Source organism: Panicum hallii, chromosome 3 (assembly GCF_002211085.1).
Source record: "Panicum hallii strain FIL2 chromosome 3, PHallii_v3.1, whole genome shotgun sequence".
NCBI classification, from domain to species: Eukaryota; Viridiplantae; Streptophyta; class Magnoliopsida; order Poales; family Poaceae; genus Panicum; species Panicum hallii.
In genome coordinates, this window is record NC_038044.1 from 53,007,653 (window position 1) to 53,025,221 (window position 17,569).

The following is a 17,569-nucleotide window of genomic DNA, read 5'->3' on the forward strand; positions in this document are numbered from 1 at the left end:
TGTATGAGTTTGCAGAAAATGGGAACCTTTATGATAGGCTCCACGGTAACAACAAGAGCGACATGTTGCTCAATGTTTGCTTACGGATTGCTCTTGATTGTGCCGAAGCACTTGCATACATTCATTCATCAACTGATTCACACATCCTTCATGGTGATGTCAAATCCGCCAACATACTTTTGGAAACAACCTAATGGCAAAAGTTTCTGACTTTGGTCTATCAAGGCTACTCTTAGCAAGTGGTTATACAATGCATACTCAGAAAGTTATATGTAGCAATGGCTATGGTGATCCGAAGTTCAAGGAAGAAGGCATCCTCACATAGAAGAGCGATGTGTATAGCTTTGGAGTTCTACTGGTAGAACTCATCACTAGGAGGGTGGCATGAGATGAGTTTGGGAAGAATGAACTTGCACTATACTTCCGTTCTTGCTTCACTCAACGGAAACGGATAGTTCATGATATGGTTGATAATGAGGTTGTAAAAAAGGAAGAGAAAGTGGTTATTGAAGACATCTTCAAGCTTGCATTCAACTGTTTAAACACCGATATCAAAGATCAACTGGATATGAAGAAAGTGGCACAACGGCTATCGAACAACGAGGAGAGGGTCAACAGAGCCATAAACAACGAGCCATAAACAACGGAAGCCTTGCATATATTCACTTTTATGTTTATGAACTTTACATAATATTTGATACTTTTATCTCCTAAATAAATTAAATACCATCAATTGTAACGTCAGTTGTTGCTTGCCCATCAAACTCTTATTATATAAGATATTTTTTTAAATGATCTCTTGTCTAATAATTGTTACACAACACATTTACTATTTATCGATTATATCATGTATTGATTGAGAATTCTCTGTGTTTTCTCCGAAAGTCCTCGGTGATTTAGTAGCATAAAGAAAAAGAAAATGTACTAGAATAAAATAGTGTGCTTCGTCTCTGGACGAAAGCAAATGCACTTCCCAGGTAGCATCATCGTTCGCCAAACATCGGAAAACGGCCGAAAAAACCATCAACCAATCTTTTAATTTGAACGGCTGGCATCGCAGCCATCATGCATGCATCCACCACTTGTCTTGTTAATTCTCTCCATCGTAGAAAAGCCAGCATCCCAGTCTGTGCGTGGGCGGCGTCACCAACCCACAGCAGGCACACAGCGGCGGGCCCTGCCCCGTTCGCCGCCGCGTCACCCACCACCGCTGACCCGCAACCCATACAGGAGCCCACGCGGTCGCGACCCACCCCGTGAGTAGGCAGAGGCAGGCAGCAAGTCAGCCCAGCCCAGCCCACGGGCCCCTCCCTCCCTCCGCCCCCTCCCCCGCCCGCCCCCGTCCGTCCCCACGGCGGCCGACCCGACCGTTGCGAATTGCGATCCATCCATCCCCTCTCCTCCCGCGGGGACCGAGCCCAGCCCTAGCCGCCGCCGCCCTTCGCGCTCTCCCGTCCCCCCCGATCTCCAGCGCCGCCGCTTAATCCGCCCCCGGATTCGCCGGCCGGTCGGGCCGGTCCGGGCCAGGAGGCGGCATGATCCTGGAGCAGGTCGGCGAGGAGGAGGAGGGCCCGGCGGGGCTGGTGGCCCCGCCGGCCAACTTCGGGATGGTGGACGCGGGGGTCTACCGCTCGGGATTCCCCGACGCCGCCAGCTTCGGCTTCCTCCGGGGGCTCGGCCTCCGGTCCGTCGTGTGAGCCGCGAAATCCCCCACCCCCACTCGATCGAATCGTTAGATTGGAATTATTTGGATTGGATACGATCGGCTGGTTTAGTTCCTCCTCGTACCGTGTTTGGCGGCGATTGGGCTGTGGGTTCTCCGTGGCTGACGCGGCGGCGGTTTCCCTCCCGCGGGTGATGCAGGTACCTGTGCCCGGAGCCCTACCCGGAGGCCAACGCGGCGTTCCTCGAGGCCGAGGGGATCCGTCTCTTCCAGTTCGGGATTGAAGGCAACAAGGTGGGTCTTTTCCTCGCCTGTATTATTAAATTTGACTAGACTTGGCACATGATTTTTTTTTCTGAGAAGAATGCATCTAATCTACGAGTTCATATAAAAGATAATTATTCTCTTTAATAAACTTTCAAGATGGCTCCTTCCCCCCTTAAATTGCTCATAAGGTTTTGCATTTATTAATTCTTTGTTTAGTACTTAATTGATTGGTGTTACCTCAATTGCACTCTGGCACTAGTGGAATCCAATGTGCTCAAAGGGCATCTTCGGGGATAATCCGTTATGAAAGAAACAGAATACATTCTTTGAAGAATCAAGAAGTACTGCTATATTTTTTTTTTCATTGTTTTTGCTTTGGTAAATCTGCTGGGAAGCTTTGGTAGTCACTTCTCCAGTTGCATACGCAAACTCGGTGGTAATGATAATTTGTGCTTACTTCAATTTCAACTGCAAAAGGTCTGCAATCTTGAGGACAAATACATTGCTACTTATGCTTTTTAAGTTCTCTAGATTCAGAGGTATACTGCTTTATAACATTGATGAATGGTGGTTATATGTAGCTTTTCTTTACTGCAGCCATGCTTTTTTATGTAAGTATAAGTACTCCGTACCTTCTAAAGGGTATTTAGTGTTGTCAGTTGGGCAGGCATAAGATGCCTCCCTCATTTTTAATACTTTTGCCTTAACAAAATTTAGGAAAATAGACCAGTGGGTATTCTTTATCAATTGTCAAAGATGCATTGGTGTGGACAATCAACAGATAATTTTCTGATCCATTGAATGCTAATTTAATGTTTGAATGCCACTGTGCTGGTTTTTGAGGTGCTTATTAATCTGGTATTTGGAAACAAGTGTGGATGGTAAATTACCTATTCTGGTATCCAAGTGCACAACTACTACAAAATTGTCTCCCCTTATCCATGGTTCTGAATAAGTTGTTGCAGGCACCGATCAATATAGTTTCCTTGTCAAAGGATCAGATTGTTTCTTCTGGTATTGTACACTTCAGATACTGCATCTGCATTACTGAAAACAGACATGTGTTTTCTTGTGCATATACAGTATCTGCCTTTCATTTGATATCCTTTCTAATATGTGACTTGGGACCTCTGTAGTGTTAATTCCTGTTGATTTCCTTTGAAGCAACTACTGTTGTCTGCTGATTTTTTGAATTCTTATATCAGCAAGTTCAGCACATTTTAAATGTTTGCATCTGCAGGACCCATACGTGTCCATACCTGTGGATGCCATCGTGGGGGCTCTTAGGGTCTTGCTTGGTACTGAATTAGGCTCAATCTTTCCAATTTAACTTTGCTGTCGACTAATATTGTTAAATGATCATATGAAACTATTTTGACCCATTAATGACCCGTTTCCTCTTTTTTTTATGGTCCTCAGATGTAAGGAACCACCCAGTTTTAATCCACTGCAAAAGAGGAAAGGTACCTAAAAATTCATTTCTCTGTCTTCTAAGTTGATGATTCTTTTTCTTTCTCTTCTCGTGGCCTTGAATTCTTGCTTTCTCTGTTGTTCTCAGCACCGCACTGGATGTCTGGTGGGCTGCTTCAGAAAGCTGCAGAATTGGTGCCTATCATCCATCTTCGAAGAGTACCACCGCTATGCTGCTGGAAAATCCCGGTTGTCAGACCTGAGGTTCATTGAATCCTTCGATGTCACCTGCATGAGGGATTGCATGCTCAGACTCATCTACCGCTACCACGACTGTCTTCAGAAAAGCAAGCGCCTACAGTACGATGTCAGATAACGACAAGGGGACTGGGAACCAACGTCCCAGGCCCTTGAGTTTTGTTGGAGCATGAACTGCTGAAAGAGTTGTAAAACAAGTCACCAGGGCATTTGTTGATTCTTTTATGTCTTCATGCCTTGTTGTGAGTGATTCTTCTGTAAGTGAAAATCTATTGAGCACAGGCCTCAGCCATTAATCCATTGCATGGTTCGTTTCCTCTGAAACAGTTTGTCACTGCAAGTGTTGCAGTACGTTTCGGTGATGGATGATCCTGATAGAATGCCAAAGCTGTTTGGCAAACTGATGCTTTATGGACTGCGTTCTGTTTGCCGAGTGCAGAATCCGTGTTATATCCGTACAAGAAAGATGATCTTTATGGAGCTTGTTTGGATGTTGAATTTTTTATTCAAATCCCTGGGGTTTAGTTAAAACCTAAAAGAAATTCCACGTCAATTCCCAAATCCAAAAGCACCCGCAACTTAAATGAAAAATCCACACACACACACACACACAGAGAGAGAGAGAGAAACAGCTCTTCTTTCGCCAGATATATATTCCTTCAGTGTGCAGGGGAACGAAGTCCAGGTCACCAGCACTGCAGATTCTGTTTCCACGTGGCGGGACGCCGGCGGCGCCAGCTAGGCATCCATTGGAGGGAGGAGATCTACACGCGTTCGGATAAGGGATAGGGTTGCTCACTCCCTTCACCCAATGAGCGCCACACAGCTCTGAGCCATATCTCAGCTGCTGGGCCCATCCATCCAAACACGCCACGGATTTTCTCTCACACTGGGATCTAAAGATCACAAACTTTAATTGGGCCGTCACACGGAGACCTCTTCTGCCATTTTTGCAGGAAGGAAGAGCTCTGGTGTGTGCGTGAGACAGGAAGAGGGTCGAGATGGCTACGGCGTACGCTCCCATGGCGAGCCAAGTGATGAAGAGCGGCTTGGTGCACTCGAGGCCGAGGGGCCTTTCAGGCGCTGCGCTGACGAGGCGGCCACGCTTCACCGTGAAGGCCATCCAGCCTGAGAAGGTCAGTAGATCAACTGAGCACTGAAAAGATGCATCTTTCTTTGAGAGTTTCGTTCGATTCCAAGTTCTTGATTTCACTTCAGTCATCTTCTATGATTCATTTTGATCTTAGAATTCAATTATTATCGGGATAAAATTATGTTTCAGTTATCTTTGTACGATCAATCAAAAGTCTCTGCCTCTATGGTCTGCAAGATCGTAGTCTTGTATTTTTCTTGTATATCAATAGAAACTCGCACTGTTTTGTGTGCCTCTATCTGATAGATACTGTTTTTGTGTTGCGCAGCCAACGTACCAGGTGGTGCAGCCCATCAACGGCGACCCCTTCATCGGCAGCCTGGAGACGCCCGTCACCTCCAGCCCGCTCGTCGCCTGGTACCTCTCCAACCTCCCGGCATACCGCACCGCCGTGAGCCCGCTGCTCCGCGGCATCGAGGTCGGCCTCGCGCACGGCTACCTCCTCGTCGGCCCCTTCGCCCTCACCGGCCCGCTCCGCAACACGCCCGTGCACGGCCAGGCCGGCGCCCTGGGCGCCGCCGGGCTCGTCACCATCCTCAGCGTCTGCCTCACCATGTACGGCGTCGCCTCGTTCAACGAGGGGGACCCGTCCACGGCGCCCACGCTCACGCTCACCGGCCGCAAGAAGGAGGCCGACAAGCTGCAGACCGCCGACGGGTGGGCCAAGTTCACCGGGGGCTTCTTCTTCGGCGGCATCTCCGGCGTGCTCTGGGCCTACTTCCTCCTCTACGTGCTCGACCTCCCATACTACTTCAAGTAGACGGGGTCCATGCATATTCCCTCCTCTCTACATGTGGGTAGGTGATGTGTCTGTGGTTCTTGATTGAGCAGTGAGCACGTGTATAAATGTATTACTTTCTCTGGATCGGACATGGATGGATGGATGGGGTTGTAACATGGAACAGTTAATTTCTTACTTGGATGGAGTTAATTTACATGGGAACAAAACAACTGGCGTACATGGTGTTGTACGTGTACACTTCGTTCACGGACAGTTATCCTCAATAGATTTGGCTTTGTCAAAAAAATTAGCCAAGACTTTGGTCACATTGTTCATCCTCTAATCGTGACCCTAGGCCTTGATGATGATGATGGCGTCTAAATCAGAGAACGTCATAGATAATTGAGATCAATTATGGTTGAGTCAACTCTTTAACCACAAAGGAGCGAAGACCACGGTGGCACCGTCCTAGATTTGTAGGAAGGCATCCTGATCCATGACATATGGCTGGCTCGGATGCACAGTGCCCAACCCGACATAGAGCAAAGGGTGCACTGCCGGAGAAAGGCACATCAGTGCCGGTCACAGGGAGATTTAGTGCCGGTCCCTGTGACCGGCACTAAATGGCCGGCACTAACGTGACAGCCGTTAGTGCCGGCTTTATTGACCGGCACTAACTGGCGCGTGTTAGTGCCGGTCTGTTACTCCAGCCGGCACTAACGTGCCCAACCCTGCCCGGCTCCTGGCAGCAAGGTTAGTGCCGGCTGGTATAACTGGCCGGCACTAAATCTTTTTTCTTATTTACCTTTTATTTTTCGTTTTTATACGTATGGCTATGCGTATTTGTACCGTATGCGACTACATAATCGTACTTTTTGCATTGCACAGTAATATTAGGACAGCATATTACACTAATATTATATATATATATTCATCATGTATGGAACACTTAGGAGTTTAAAAGTACTTGAGATATTACAAATTAGTAAGAACATCAACTGTAGTAATTTATCAAATTCCCCGTCATCGGATCTTTTTCGGCGACGCTTGTACGGACATCGCCATAAAATTCGCCCTTAGGATTTATGACTTCATCGAGCAGGAATCCGCATATAGCTTCTTGAATTGCCCTGATCCGAGCCATTTCAATGAGTTCTTCTTTCATCCGCCAATGCTGTCACATTTTTCGAAAAAACATGAGAATAAAAGATAATAAATTAAAATGATGAGCAGATGTGATTGTGCTCACGTACATTGAATGCCTCCACTGTCATTTGCCCTTTTTCACTTGCAAAAGTGTTGATCCACTCGCATACGTAGTATCCACATAAGTTGTTTCCTTGTCCCTGTCTCCAACACTATGGACAAATGTGGGTTAAGATATAGAATTTTTCTGATGTTTATTGCGAATGACATTAGTAGCGAGAGTATATTCATACCGGAAAATCAGTCACCCAACAAAGAGGCTCGATTTCACCTATGGGCAAGCCTATGTATTTGCGGAGGTAGCGATGCCATGCAGTATTTACCACCTCGATGAGATCTTGGTACTTTGATTTATCTTACCTTAACGAGTCGTACACCAAGACCTTGTGCTCCTCAATCCGAATACAAAGCAATATCCAATGAAAGCTGTGCATATACATACGCATAACCAATTAATGTTGATTAAAATAGTTATTAAATAGTATTATTAATACGAAGGGATTGAAAACAAGAGGCTAACAAAGAATGACTCACTGATGGTTGTATGGCAAGAGAATGAAGGGACACATGCTATTCTTACGCAACCCCCTGTATATAATATTGACTATTTCATCAGGGTTTTGCTCTACCGTTTTCTCGTGTATAATATCGGGGTCGAAGAACCCGACGTTATGGAAGTTCTTTTTTCGGCAAATTTGAATTTTTGACCTACGGGACACAAGAAAAATGGGGATCAGTCAACACACAAGGCTAAAAATAATGAAACGAGAGACAATACTCACATGCACCATACACTCAGGAGGGACTTGTCAAGGGCATCTTGATGGTATAAATCGTAAAGTGCTTCAAACTCGATATATACTTCACCTGCCCCCCGCCAGAAATGCTCATCTTTAATCCGGGCTGGGAACATCTCTAATTGATTAGCTTTAGATTGCACGGCATACCATTTGTGTAACTCGGCCATTCTCGTTGGTAGGAATGGTAGTAGCTCTGGCCATATCAAAGGTTCACCAAGTACAAACTTTTTCCTGCCGCGGGCATCCTGTAGGGCCTCCCCAAGCAATTGAGCCCTTGTTAGATCAGTTTGCAATATCATCCCAGCCATGGTCAACGGATCTCTTGATTCATCAGGACATTCTTCACGCGGCACTATCAACGAAGCGATCGATTGTTTGGACTGCTCTCCGAGCTGGGGAACGGTCTTTGCATTGATCCGTCGATTCTTGGGGTTGTTGTAGCACTTTCTGATCTGCCGATCATAATCCGACTCCCTTTCTTTCTCCTTGGTGGGATCTTTAATGAAGTGTTTAACGAAGTGTGCCTTCGCAACCGGATCTATTTCTGGCTTCTTGTTCGCAGCCTCCCTCAGTAGCTTGCGCTTCAGCAAGAAGGTTTGAAACGATTCTTCTGCCTCTTTCTCTTCTGGAGCCTTCGCTTTCTTCTTTCTTTGCTGCTTATGAGATGGCTGGACCGAAGGTACCGTGTATGCCTTCTGTCGCTGACTCTGATTCTGTTGTGCGGCTGGTGATGATGCCGAAATTGGCTCGCTTTGTGCGGCTGGTGATGGCGGATCCATGCTGGGGTCCCGTGCAGGCGGTGGAGAAGGTGGGCCAACACTAGGATTCCTGTCATCAGGTGGCGTTGGTGATCTTTGCCTTGAGCACCGAGCGGAATCTGTGGCTGCTTGCACTAATCTTATGTCGCGCTTTGGCCAGGCAATCCATGTGTGTACGGCATGTTGTAGTTCTGTTTCTTCAGGACCTATAGGGATCGGGAGGTCCAAGTCTTCCCAGCGTTCTTCAGTAATTCGGTCAACAAAGACTCTGGCGAATCCTTCAGGAATTGGCTGGCAATGTATTGTCCTGCCTTCTTCTTGGACTTCCGCATTACCCTCAGCACAAACTTTGAGCTTTTTCCCATAAAGAACCAGAAGCTCACACTGGGTCCTAACGGTAATGTCGTCGATGGGGTCCCTCGTCCTGTCGGCACCCAAAGCAGGGTGCTCTGTGGAAGCAACACTGCTACGACGCTGAGAAGGGGTGCTGAACTCCACATTGGCAGCTGGTTGGTCCGAGCGTTGCCCAACTGCTGCCTCAAGTGACATTATCCGGTTTTCTAGGCTACAGATCTTCTCTGCCACTACTGCCTTGCTTCTGCATCGGCTTCGGTAGGTTTCGAGATCTCCGGAAAAGCCATATTTCCACGGAACTACGCCCATGCCTCGGGTCCGTCCAGTGTGTTCCGCATTCCCAAGAGCGTAAGTCAGCTCGTCATTCTCTCTGTTGGGCTGGAAGGTTCCTTCTTCCGTACGCCTCATTGCGTCAGCCTCTCTTAGTACATCGCTAGTCACAAACATTCCAGTGTCGGGGTCTAGTGTGCCTCCATGAGCATAGAAGTAATACCTTGCTCGTTTGGGCCAACTCAAGGTCTGCGGTACGATTCCTTTTGCAATTAAATTATTTTCCATCTTTTCCCATTTCGGAACAGCAACCTTATAACCTCCAGGCCCAAGTCTATGGAAGTTTGTCTTTTTGCTAGCATTCATTTTGCCTTGAATCGAGGCTGCCATGCTGTCAGCACTGTGCTTGTAATTCACGAATTCATTCCACCACTCTCGTTGTTTCTTCCAGACTTTATCAAAATCTGGTGTGAGGCCCTTGTTGACAAAGTTTGCCACCAATTTTTTCTTGAACGAGCCGAACTGAATTGCCATCTTCTTAAATGCCCAACCCTTTACTTTGTCAGCTTTGCCCGAGGGAAAGTTGAAGTGCAACAACACCTCTTTCCATAACAAATCTTTCTCTGAATCTGGCACGATATCTTCAGGTCGATCAGAGACTTTATTTCTCTTCCAAAGCTTGTACTTTATGGGGACGTTCTCCCTAACAAGATATCCCAATTGATTTACAAAGGTCGTCTTAATTTGACCAGGGGCTAGTGGCTCGCCGGTTGCTTCGTTGATCTCCGTGATGGTCGTACATCCTACCATCTTCCTCTTGGAGCCACGTTTCCGTTTAGGCTTCGTCGATCCTGATGCCTGAAAGAATCACAAATTTATTAAGCGGGTTGCTAGCAACTAGTGGACGTCGCGGCAGGTATTGACAAAACGTTTATCCTGATGCCTGGAAGAATCACTAAATTTCATACCTCGGCTTCCTCGACATTTTCTTCTTCCTCCCCACTAATATCTTGCTCCTGGTCGCCATGATAATGCAAGTTTAAAAATTGGCTGCCATCGTTCTCATCCTCATGAAACTCTGGAGCTATTTGCCCAGTACTACCACAAATGAGCTCGTGCATTAACTCGTCTTGGTTGTCCGTAGGATCCATTTCCACTACCCGAAACAATAAAAAAACATTAAGTATTTTCTAGTACTAATAAAATATATGTATTTGCAAGGTTTAAAATGTATGTATTTGCAAGGTTTAAAATGTATGTATTTGCAAGGTTTCAGTCTTAACATTTCGAAGTTCGTACCCGTGCATTGCTACGGGCGATGAAAACAAATTATAATAATACACAGAGTACAAGGAACACCTAATACAATTAGACACAATATCACATAAATGAAAGAATAGCCTCTGTAATCATATTGAAATGAAAAAAGCAAAAAAAAATAAAAAATCAACAGATCTTCCAGCAGCGTGATGCTTGATGATATCAACTGAAACCAACACATTAAGCATTGAGCATTACACGTACATCAAGCATTGACCACACACAATATGTCATACAACTCTTAGATCACCAATTACCGAAGAATATAACTCATATACCTCCTCCATCGACCTTCGAGTTTGTTCGACTTTTATCAGTATTCCAATTACCGAAGAATATAACTCATCTACTAATGATCAAAGTTGAGAAGATCAAGCAAATGCAGATATAAACCTTCTTTAGCAGATTCTTCGGAGGGCGTGGAGGACAGCAAGTTCACCACCACAAGTAACCTGAAATTGTTATAAACACATTGAGATCAAATTAATGAATAATGTGCAGTTAGGTAATGCCTAAATACAAATTAGGAAAACTCACATGATGAGATCAAATTAATGAATAATATTGGTAAAAATCGATATATGCAATTAGCTGATAACAATATATAATTATATATTAACTTGCACTTGTGCATCACCAGGAGAAAGTAACCTGCCCATTCCTTGACATAACAGCTTAGGTAGTTACTATATATAACAAACCAGAAGAGCACTTCTAACAATGCTGATTGTAACATGGCAGGAGAAAAATATAGGACAATAGTTGTGTACAGATCAAAGTCAGTCAATTTTAAAAAGAAATACGCTTGAGAGGAAATAGGCCAATCTCATTTCTGTTACTCAATGGTAAAATAGGTAGAAATACTTACCGGGTCCGGGTAAAACCACACAAGCAAGAAACTCAGAGAAAAATAGAAGACTCTCCAGTAATGTCATGGTTTCAAGAAAAAGTGGAACTGTTATAAATTTCTATCAGCGTGAAACTAGATTTAACAAATGCAAATAGCTTGAGAAAATATAGAATTAACAAATGCAAACTAGATTTAAAAATAGGTGTATTCAACAATGGAATTGGTTTGCCGCAGTTTGGTTTTCAACATAGCAACACTACAAATAGGATAAGAATTATTACCAAAGGATGTCTTGACAAATCTAACGTTGTAAGCTCAATATGATTTGATTTCAATATTTCAACAAGAGTAGAAAAACAAGGTGACTTGACACCCAAGTGAACCATCTCCACCATGAATCAGTTCTCCCTAGCTCCATCCAGCCACAATGTGGATCCATGACTTGATTTTTTGTTGCTATTCAATGTGACCAACCCTTGAATTCTCCCTTCTTCATGATCTTTGCAGCAGAATGTTGTGCCTTGGCTTGTTAGTTGGTGCTAATAGTTGTTGAGATATTTATGTTCTTTGTGTACTTGTTTCAAAGCTTACATCTGAGTTTACCATTGTCTGTAAGAACCATGCAGCAGCAAGGTGTGATATTTGTGCTGTCAATAGATGGAAATGATACATTGGTTTCAGGGAATTGATTACCAATCAATGCTCAATTTTCATATGATTATGCCTGAATTCTGAGGACAATTGTTTTATGGTTTGTCCTATTTTTTTGTATTCCTAGTTCATTTAGCTCTTATATTCTTTCTAATTTGTTCTTATTCATTCCTAGGCACTCTCCGCGAGAGCATTTGAGCAGCATGCATTGAAGAATCGAAAAGAGACACACAACCCGAATGACCATATTATCCTTTGTTCCTCAAATATCTCACTGTTTGAAGCATGCCGGAAACTGAAAGAAGCGAGAAATGAAACTATACTTGAAGCTACATTTGATGCTATCATAAAAAGCCATCACGAGGCGGTGCCAAATGGTTATCACCAGCTGCCCAAAACTTTTGAATTTTGGCATCAATATGTTTTAGATATATAGACCACGCACACACACTACTTTGTTTGTCTTTGATAAATGCCCGGACCACATGAAATTTAAGATTATGTCTGCACATTCTATCACTAATTAGTTCTTTTTAGTGCACTGACCAGTATTTTTGCATTTGCTACTTCTACCATTCTTGATCAAAGTTTTCAATATACAGTTTGTTTTGCTCCTTTGTATTGTATTGTCACAATATATAACTCTTGACAGTAAAAAAAAAACACTTCTTCACTTATGATCATGACAATATTTTCTTAAAATTGTATTCAGAGAGAATTTTGCTAACTCCATTTCCTTGTGGATCTGGACATAAACACATTGTTGCAAAAAAAATCATGTCTCAGTTAGTGATGCTAGGCAAATTGGGCGTCAAGTAGACTCTAAGTTTGTCTTACAATTACGCAATGTAAGGTGATGCATCTATGGAAACGTGAAAAATGTCCCGTAGAGGACAAGGTGCTCACCGCGAATCCGTTTTTGCGATCGGAGGGCGAGGAGGGAGGGGTCGACGGTGATGGGGGCCGGAGCTTCGGGCGCCGCAGCAATGGCGCGAGGACACCGAGCAGTGGCGCGCGGACCTCGAGGCGGCAGGGGCAGCTGGGCGGCCGGGCTGCGCGGAACGGGCCGCGCGCGAGGACGACGAGGTGCGCCGCGGCCGGACCTTCGGGCGGCGGCAGCAATGGGGCGCGAGGACGCAGAGCAGTGCAGCGAGGACCCCGAGGCGGCAGGGGCAGCGGGGCAGCCGGGCTGCGCGGAACGGGCACGCGCGAGGACGACGACGTGCGCGGCGGCCGGAGCTTCGGGCGGCGGCAGCAATGGCGCGAGGATGTCGGGGCGGCGCGTAGGTTGGGGGCGACGTCGATCTGAAAGGGAACGAAGGGGCTAATTTGTTGGGGGATGGCGCAGTTAGTGCCGGCTGACATTACCAGCCGGCACTAAAGCGCCCACGTGACGTCAGATGGGCAAGTTAGTGCCGGCTGGTATAACCAGCCGGCACTAACGTGCTCAAGTTAGTGCCGGCTGGTTATACCAGCCGGCACTAACTTGCCAACGTGATGTCAGATGGACAAGTTAGTGCCGGCTGGTAAAACCAGCCGGCACTAACGTGCTCAAGTTAGTGCCGGCTGGTATTACCAGCCGGCACTAACGTGTACCCGCGCGGGAATTGGCGCGCGGGAACTGGCCACGCCAGTTCCCATTTACACTAAATTTGTAGTATTTAGTGTAATTGAGATGGCATAGGCTTAATAATTAGAATAATATAACAAAAATTTATATCTTATTTTTAGCTACACAATAATTATAGTAATTATATGTACACAATAATAATAGTAATTGAAGTAAATTAACGAATATGCAACCATTCTCAATTATGTGTAGCGTAAAGGGTTTATATGTGTATATGTTTCTGTTATTGATAATAAATCGAAAACATTTCATTTTGATCCATGCAAAATTCTTCAAAAAACTTTTCAATAGTAGCCTATACAATGATATAATCAATTCGCATATTACTTGATTATTTGTTTGTAATTTAATGTTCCAATGCTTCTAGTAATGCAAAATTAGAGAATGTAAATAATATTTATACCATGCAAAAATATAATATTATCTGAAGATGATATTATGTCATCATTGGAGAAATAGTATCAAGAATTGAGATAAATACGATGCGTTGCGTTACATTACATCACTGATTGAGAGAATTCAATACATAATTTATATAAAACTACTACTCATTATCATTATGTACTGGAACATTGATAATCTTCCTTTTGACGAAAGTGCCTTGAGCGTGATCACAGCGTAAGTAAGGTGTGTCCTCTTTGGATAAGAGGATGCTAGGGTCAACGTCAACTGAGAATGGAGGAAGGTCATCAATCTGGTCATAATCTTCCGAATTGTCCGAAATATCCTCAACTCCAACAACTTTTCTTTTTCCTGGAAGAACTATGAGCCGTTTCGGCTAATTTCCAGCCTTGTCTGCTTCAGGCGTCTTATCTGACTTCTTCTTCGGTTTGCTCGACATGTCCTTCACATAGAACACTTGTGTCACATCCTTGGCTAGAACAAATGGTTCATCTTTATATCCAATCTTTTTAAAGTCAACTATGGTCATCCCATACCGGTCCTTCGTTACGCCTCCTCCAGCCACCCATTCGCAACGAAATAAAGGGACAACTATGGGTCCATATTCAAGTTCCCATATCTCCTCTATGACACCATAGTAGTTGTTCTTTTCTCCATTACTGTTTACTATACACATACGGACACCACTGTTTTGGTTGGTGCTTTTTTTGTCTTGAGCTCTCGTATAAAATGTATACCCATTGATTTCGTACCCTTGGTATTGCTGGACAGTGATTGATGGTCCCCTAGCCAGCCATTGAAGTTCTTGATCAACTGTGTTGTTGCCCAATAATTTTCGTCTGAACCAGCCGTCAAAAGTTTTTATATGTTGGCGTGTAATCCAAGAAAGATTCTTTTATGGATTTTCAGACTGTATAATATTCATATGCTCATCAATATATGGAGCCACCTTGGATGAATTCTGAAGAACCGTGAAGTTTGCTTGGCTGAATTCACTACAAGGGATGTGCACATTACATTTCTTTCCTAGTGTGCCTTTCCCCTTTAGTCGCCCCTCATAGTGTGACACGGGGAGCCCAATCGGATTGAGATCAGGAAGATAGTCAACGCAAAACTCAATGACCTCCTCGGTTCCATAGCCCTTAGCAATGCATCCTTCTGGGCGAGAACGTTTACGCACGTACTTCTTCAATACTGCCATGAACCTCTCGAAAGGGAACATATTGTATAGAAAAACAGGACCCAGAATAGTTATTTCTGTCACAATATGAACTAGAAGGTGTGTCATAATATTGAAGAAGGAAGGTGGGAAGACCATCTCAAAGCTGACAAGACATTCGACAATGTCTTTCTGCAGCTTTATTAGATTATTTGGATTAATTGCTTTCTGTGAAATTTCATTCATGAATGCACAAAGCTTTACAACTGCCAATCTCACATTTTCCGGTAGAACACCCCTCAGTATAACCGGAAGTAATTGTGTCATCAGAACGTGGCAGTCATGGGACTTCAAGTTTTGGATTTTCTTCTCTTTCACATTTATTATGCCCTGTATATTTGAGGAGTACCCAGACGGGACCTTGATACTGTTCAAGCAATCGAACATGCTTTCCTTCTCCTCTTTACTCAGATTATAGCTGGCAGGTTTTAAATAGTGGCGTCCTTTGTCTCTCTTCTCGGGTTGCAAGCCTTGTCGTCCAGCTAGCATCCACATGTCGCGCCTTGCTTCCAATGTGTCTTTTGACTTACCATACACTCCCAGAAAGCCTAGTAGGTTGACGCAAAGATTCTTCGACAGATGCATCACATCAATTGCGTTGCGAACCTGTAAGACTTGCCAATAAGGTAGGTTCCACAATATAGATTTCTTCTTCCACATTGGAACATGTCCCTGGTCATCCTTCGGAACAGGTTGGCTACCGGGACCCTTTCCAAATACTACCTTCACATCCTTGATCATCGAGAACACACGCTTTCCATTACGGAACAGAGGCTTACGACGAGTTTCGGGCTCTCCTTTGAAATGCTTACCTTCGGTTCTTAGGGGGTGATCAGAAGGAAGGAATCGACGATGGCCCATGTATACGCACTTCTTACAGTGTTTCAAATAAATGCTATCGGTTTCATCATAACAGTGGGTGCAGGCCATGTATCCCATGTTCGACTGTCCCGAAAGTTTTGCAAGTGCAGGCCAATCATTGATGCATACAAAAAGCAAAGCTCGGAGGTTGAAAGACTCCTGTTTATACTCATCCCACACATGTACACCTTCTTCTTTCCAGAGCAGTAAGAGATCATCCATCAAGGGTTGCAGGAACACATCAATATCGTTGCCAGGTTCTTTTGGCCCTTCTATAAGCACCGGCATCATGATGAACTTACGCTTCAGGCATAACCAAGGAGGAAGGTTGAACATACATAGGGTCACGGGCCATGTACTATGAGCGCTGCCAAACTCACCGTACGGATTCATTCCATCCGCACTTAGAGCAAATCTTATATTCCTTGGGTCGTTGTCAAATTGAGGATACTCTCGGTTAAGGTTTCTCCACTGGGACCCATCTGCTGGGTGTCTGATCATGTGATCCTCCTTACGGTCTTCTTTGTGCCACCGTATCAACTTAGCGTTGTCCTTGTTTTTGAAAAAACGCTTCAGACGTGGTATTATAGGGAAGTACCACACCAACTTTGCGGGAACTCTCTTCTTTACCGGCTCCCCATCAACATCACCTGGATCATCTCGCCTGATCTTATACCGCAATGCGCTACAAACAGGACAAGCTTCCAAGTTCTCGTATTCTCCGCGATACAGGATGCAGTCGTTAAGACATGCGTGAATCTTCTGCATGTCCAATCCAAGAGGGCAAACCATCTTTTTAGCTTCGTATGTTGTTGACGGCATTTCATTACCCTCAGGAAGCATGTTCTTTACAATCTTTAATAGCTCACCAAATCCCTTATCGGTGACACCATTAGTTGCCTTCCATTTCAGCATCTCTAGCGTGGTACCCAACTTCTTCTGATCCGGTTTGCAATTAGGGAACAACGGCCTTTTGTGATCCTCCAACATCTTCTCAAACTTTAATGCATCCTTCACAGTGTCACTGTCTTTCTGTGCATCAAGCAACGCCTGACCTAGCTCGTCAGGTGGCTCCTCTTGTGCAACATTTGCTTCACCCTCGTCCATTGGTTCATCTTGAAAGCCACCTGCTTCATGAACCCATGCCCAATCTGGAAGATTGTTATCACCATCGTCATCTTCTTCATTATCTTCCATCGTAACTCCAACTTCGCCGTGCTTAGTCCAAAGGCTATAGTTACTCATGAAACCATTCAAGGCCAGGTGATTCCATAGAGTTTCTCTTTTCCGGAATTCCTTTTTATTTTCGCAAACACTGCATGGACAACACATTAAACCCTTTGGCGACCTATTTGCCATTGCTGCCTTGAGAAAAGAATCTAAACCCTGAATCCACGCCGAGGTGCTCCGGCTTCCGTGCATCCATTGCCGGTCCATCTGTACAAATTAAAAAAAAATCATGCTCATCTGTACTATGAATTTAGAAAAGTCTAAACGACTGATAATTTGAAACGGAACGGAGGGAGTAGCTTTGAGAGTGAAACTGTGAGAAACTCTCCAGAGGCATATCCAAGGTTTGGAAATTCTAAAAAAAATCAGACATATACAATAGGAGCTTGCAAAATTTTATGATCAAACTCAATCTCATTTTTGAGATATGAAAATCAGCAGATGGAATCACTATTTTCTTTATCTAGAAATTTTATGGGGAAAAAACCCGTTACTCATGAAAATGTATCGAAAAGTCAAGAATGAAGTAAACATCATGTTCTTAGT

General features: G+C 44.4%; 2 protein-coding genes and 1 pseudogene across 3 annotated transcripts; 2 read left to right on the forward strand and 1 right to left on the reverse strand.

The window, feature by feature from the left end:
- Window positions 1–1,327: 1,327 nt before the first annotated feature.
- LOC112885047 (tyrosine-protein phosphatase DSP3-like) lies at window positions 1,328–3,922 on the forward strand. 2 transcript variants are annotated; one of them, XM_025950720.1, is made up of 5 exons: window positions 1,328–1,684; window positions 1,864–1,957; window positions 3,171–3,228; window positions 3,350–3,393; window positions 3,489–3,922. In XM_025950720.1, exons 1-5 carry the CDS (start codon window positions 1,536–1,538, stop codon window positions 3,714–3,716), a joined length of 573 nt encoding a protein of 190 aa, XP_025806505.1. In that variant the 5' UTR covers window positions 1,328–1,535; the 3' UTR covers window positions 3,717–3,922. The 2 variants fall into 2 exon arrangements, with proteins under 2 accessions (XP_025806505.1, XP_025806504.1); XM_025950719.1 differs by having other exon boundaries at window positions 1,332–1,693.
- Window positions 3,923–4,448: 526 nt separating this feature from the next.
- LOC112885046 (photosystem I reaction center subunit XI, chloroplastic) lies at window positions 4,449–5,710 on the forward strand. The gene is made up of 2 exons (XM_025950718.1): window positions 4,449–4,734; window positions 5,020–5,710. Exons 1-2 carry the CDS (start codon window positions 4,600–4,602, stop codon window positions 5,509–5,511), a joined length of 627 nt encoding a protein of 208 aa, XP_025806503.1. The 5' UTR covers window positions 4,449–4,599; the 3' UTR covers window positions 5,512–5,710.
- An 8,187-nt stretch (window positions 5,711–13,897) lies between these two features.
- Window positions 13,898–17,125, reverse strand: LOC112885045 (annotated as a pseudogene).
- Between the last annotated feature and the right edge of the window lie 444 nt (window positions 17,126–17,569).

Coding starts and splice junctions, on each gene's coding strand:
- LOC112885046 (XM_025950718.1), top strand. CDS start 4,600: ATGGCTACGGCGTACGCTCCCATGGCGAGCCAAGTGATGAAGAGCGGC. Junction 4,735..5,019: donor AGGCCATCCAGCCTGAGAAG/GTCAGTAGATCA, acceptor TGTGTTGCGCAG/CCAACGTACCAGGTGGTGCA.
- LOC112885047 (XM_025950719.1), top strand. CDS start 1,536: ATGATCCTGGAGCAGGTCGGCGAGGAGGAGGAGGGCCCGGCGGGGCTG. Junction 1,694..1,863: donor CTCGGCCTCCGGTCCGTCGT/GTGAGCCGCGAA, acceptor CGGGTGATGCAG/GTACCTGTGCCCGGAGCCCT. Junction 3,394..3,488: donor TCCACTGCAAAAGAGGAAAG/GTACCTAAAAAT, acceptor TGTTGTTCTCAG/CACCGCACTGGATGTCTGGT.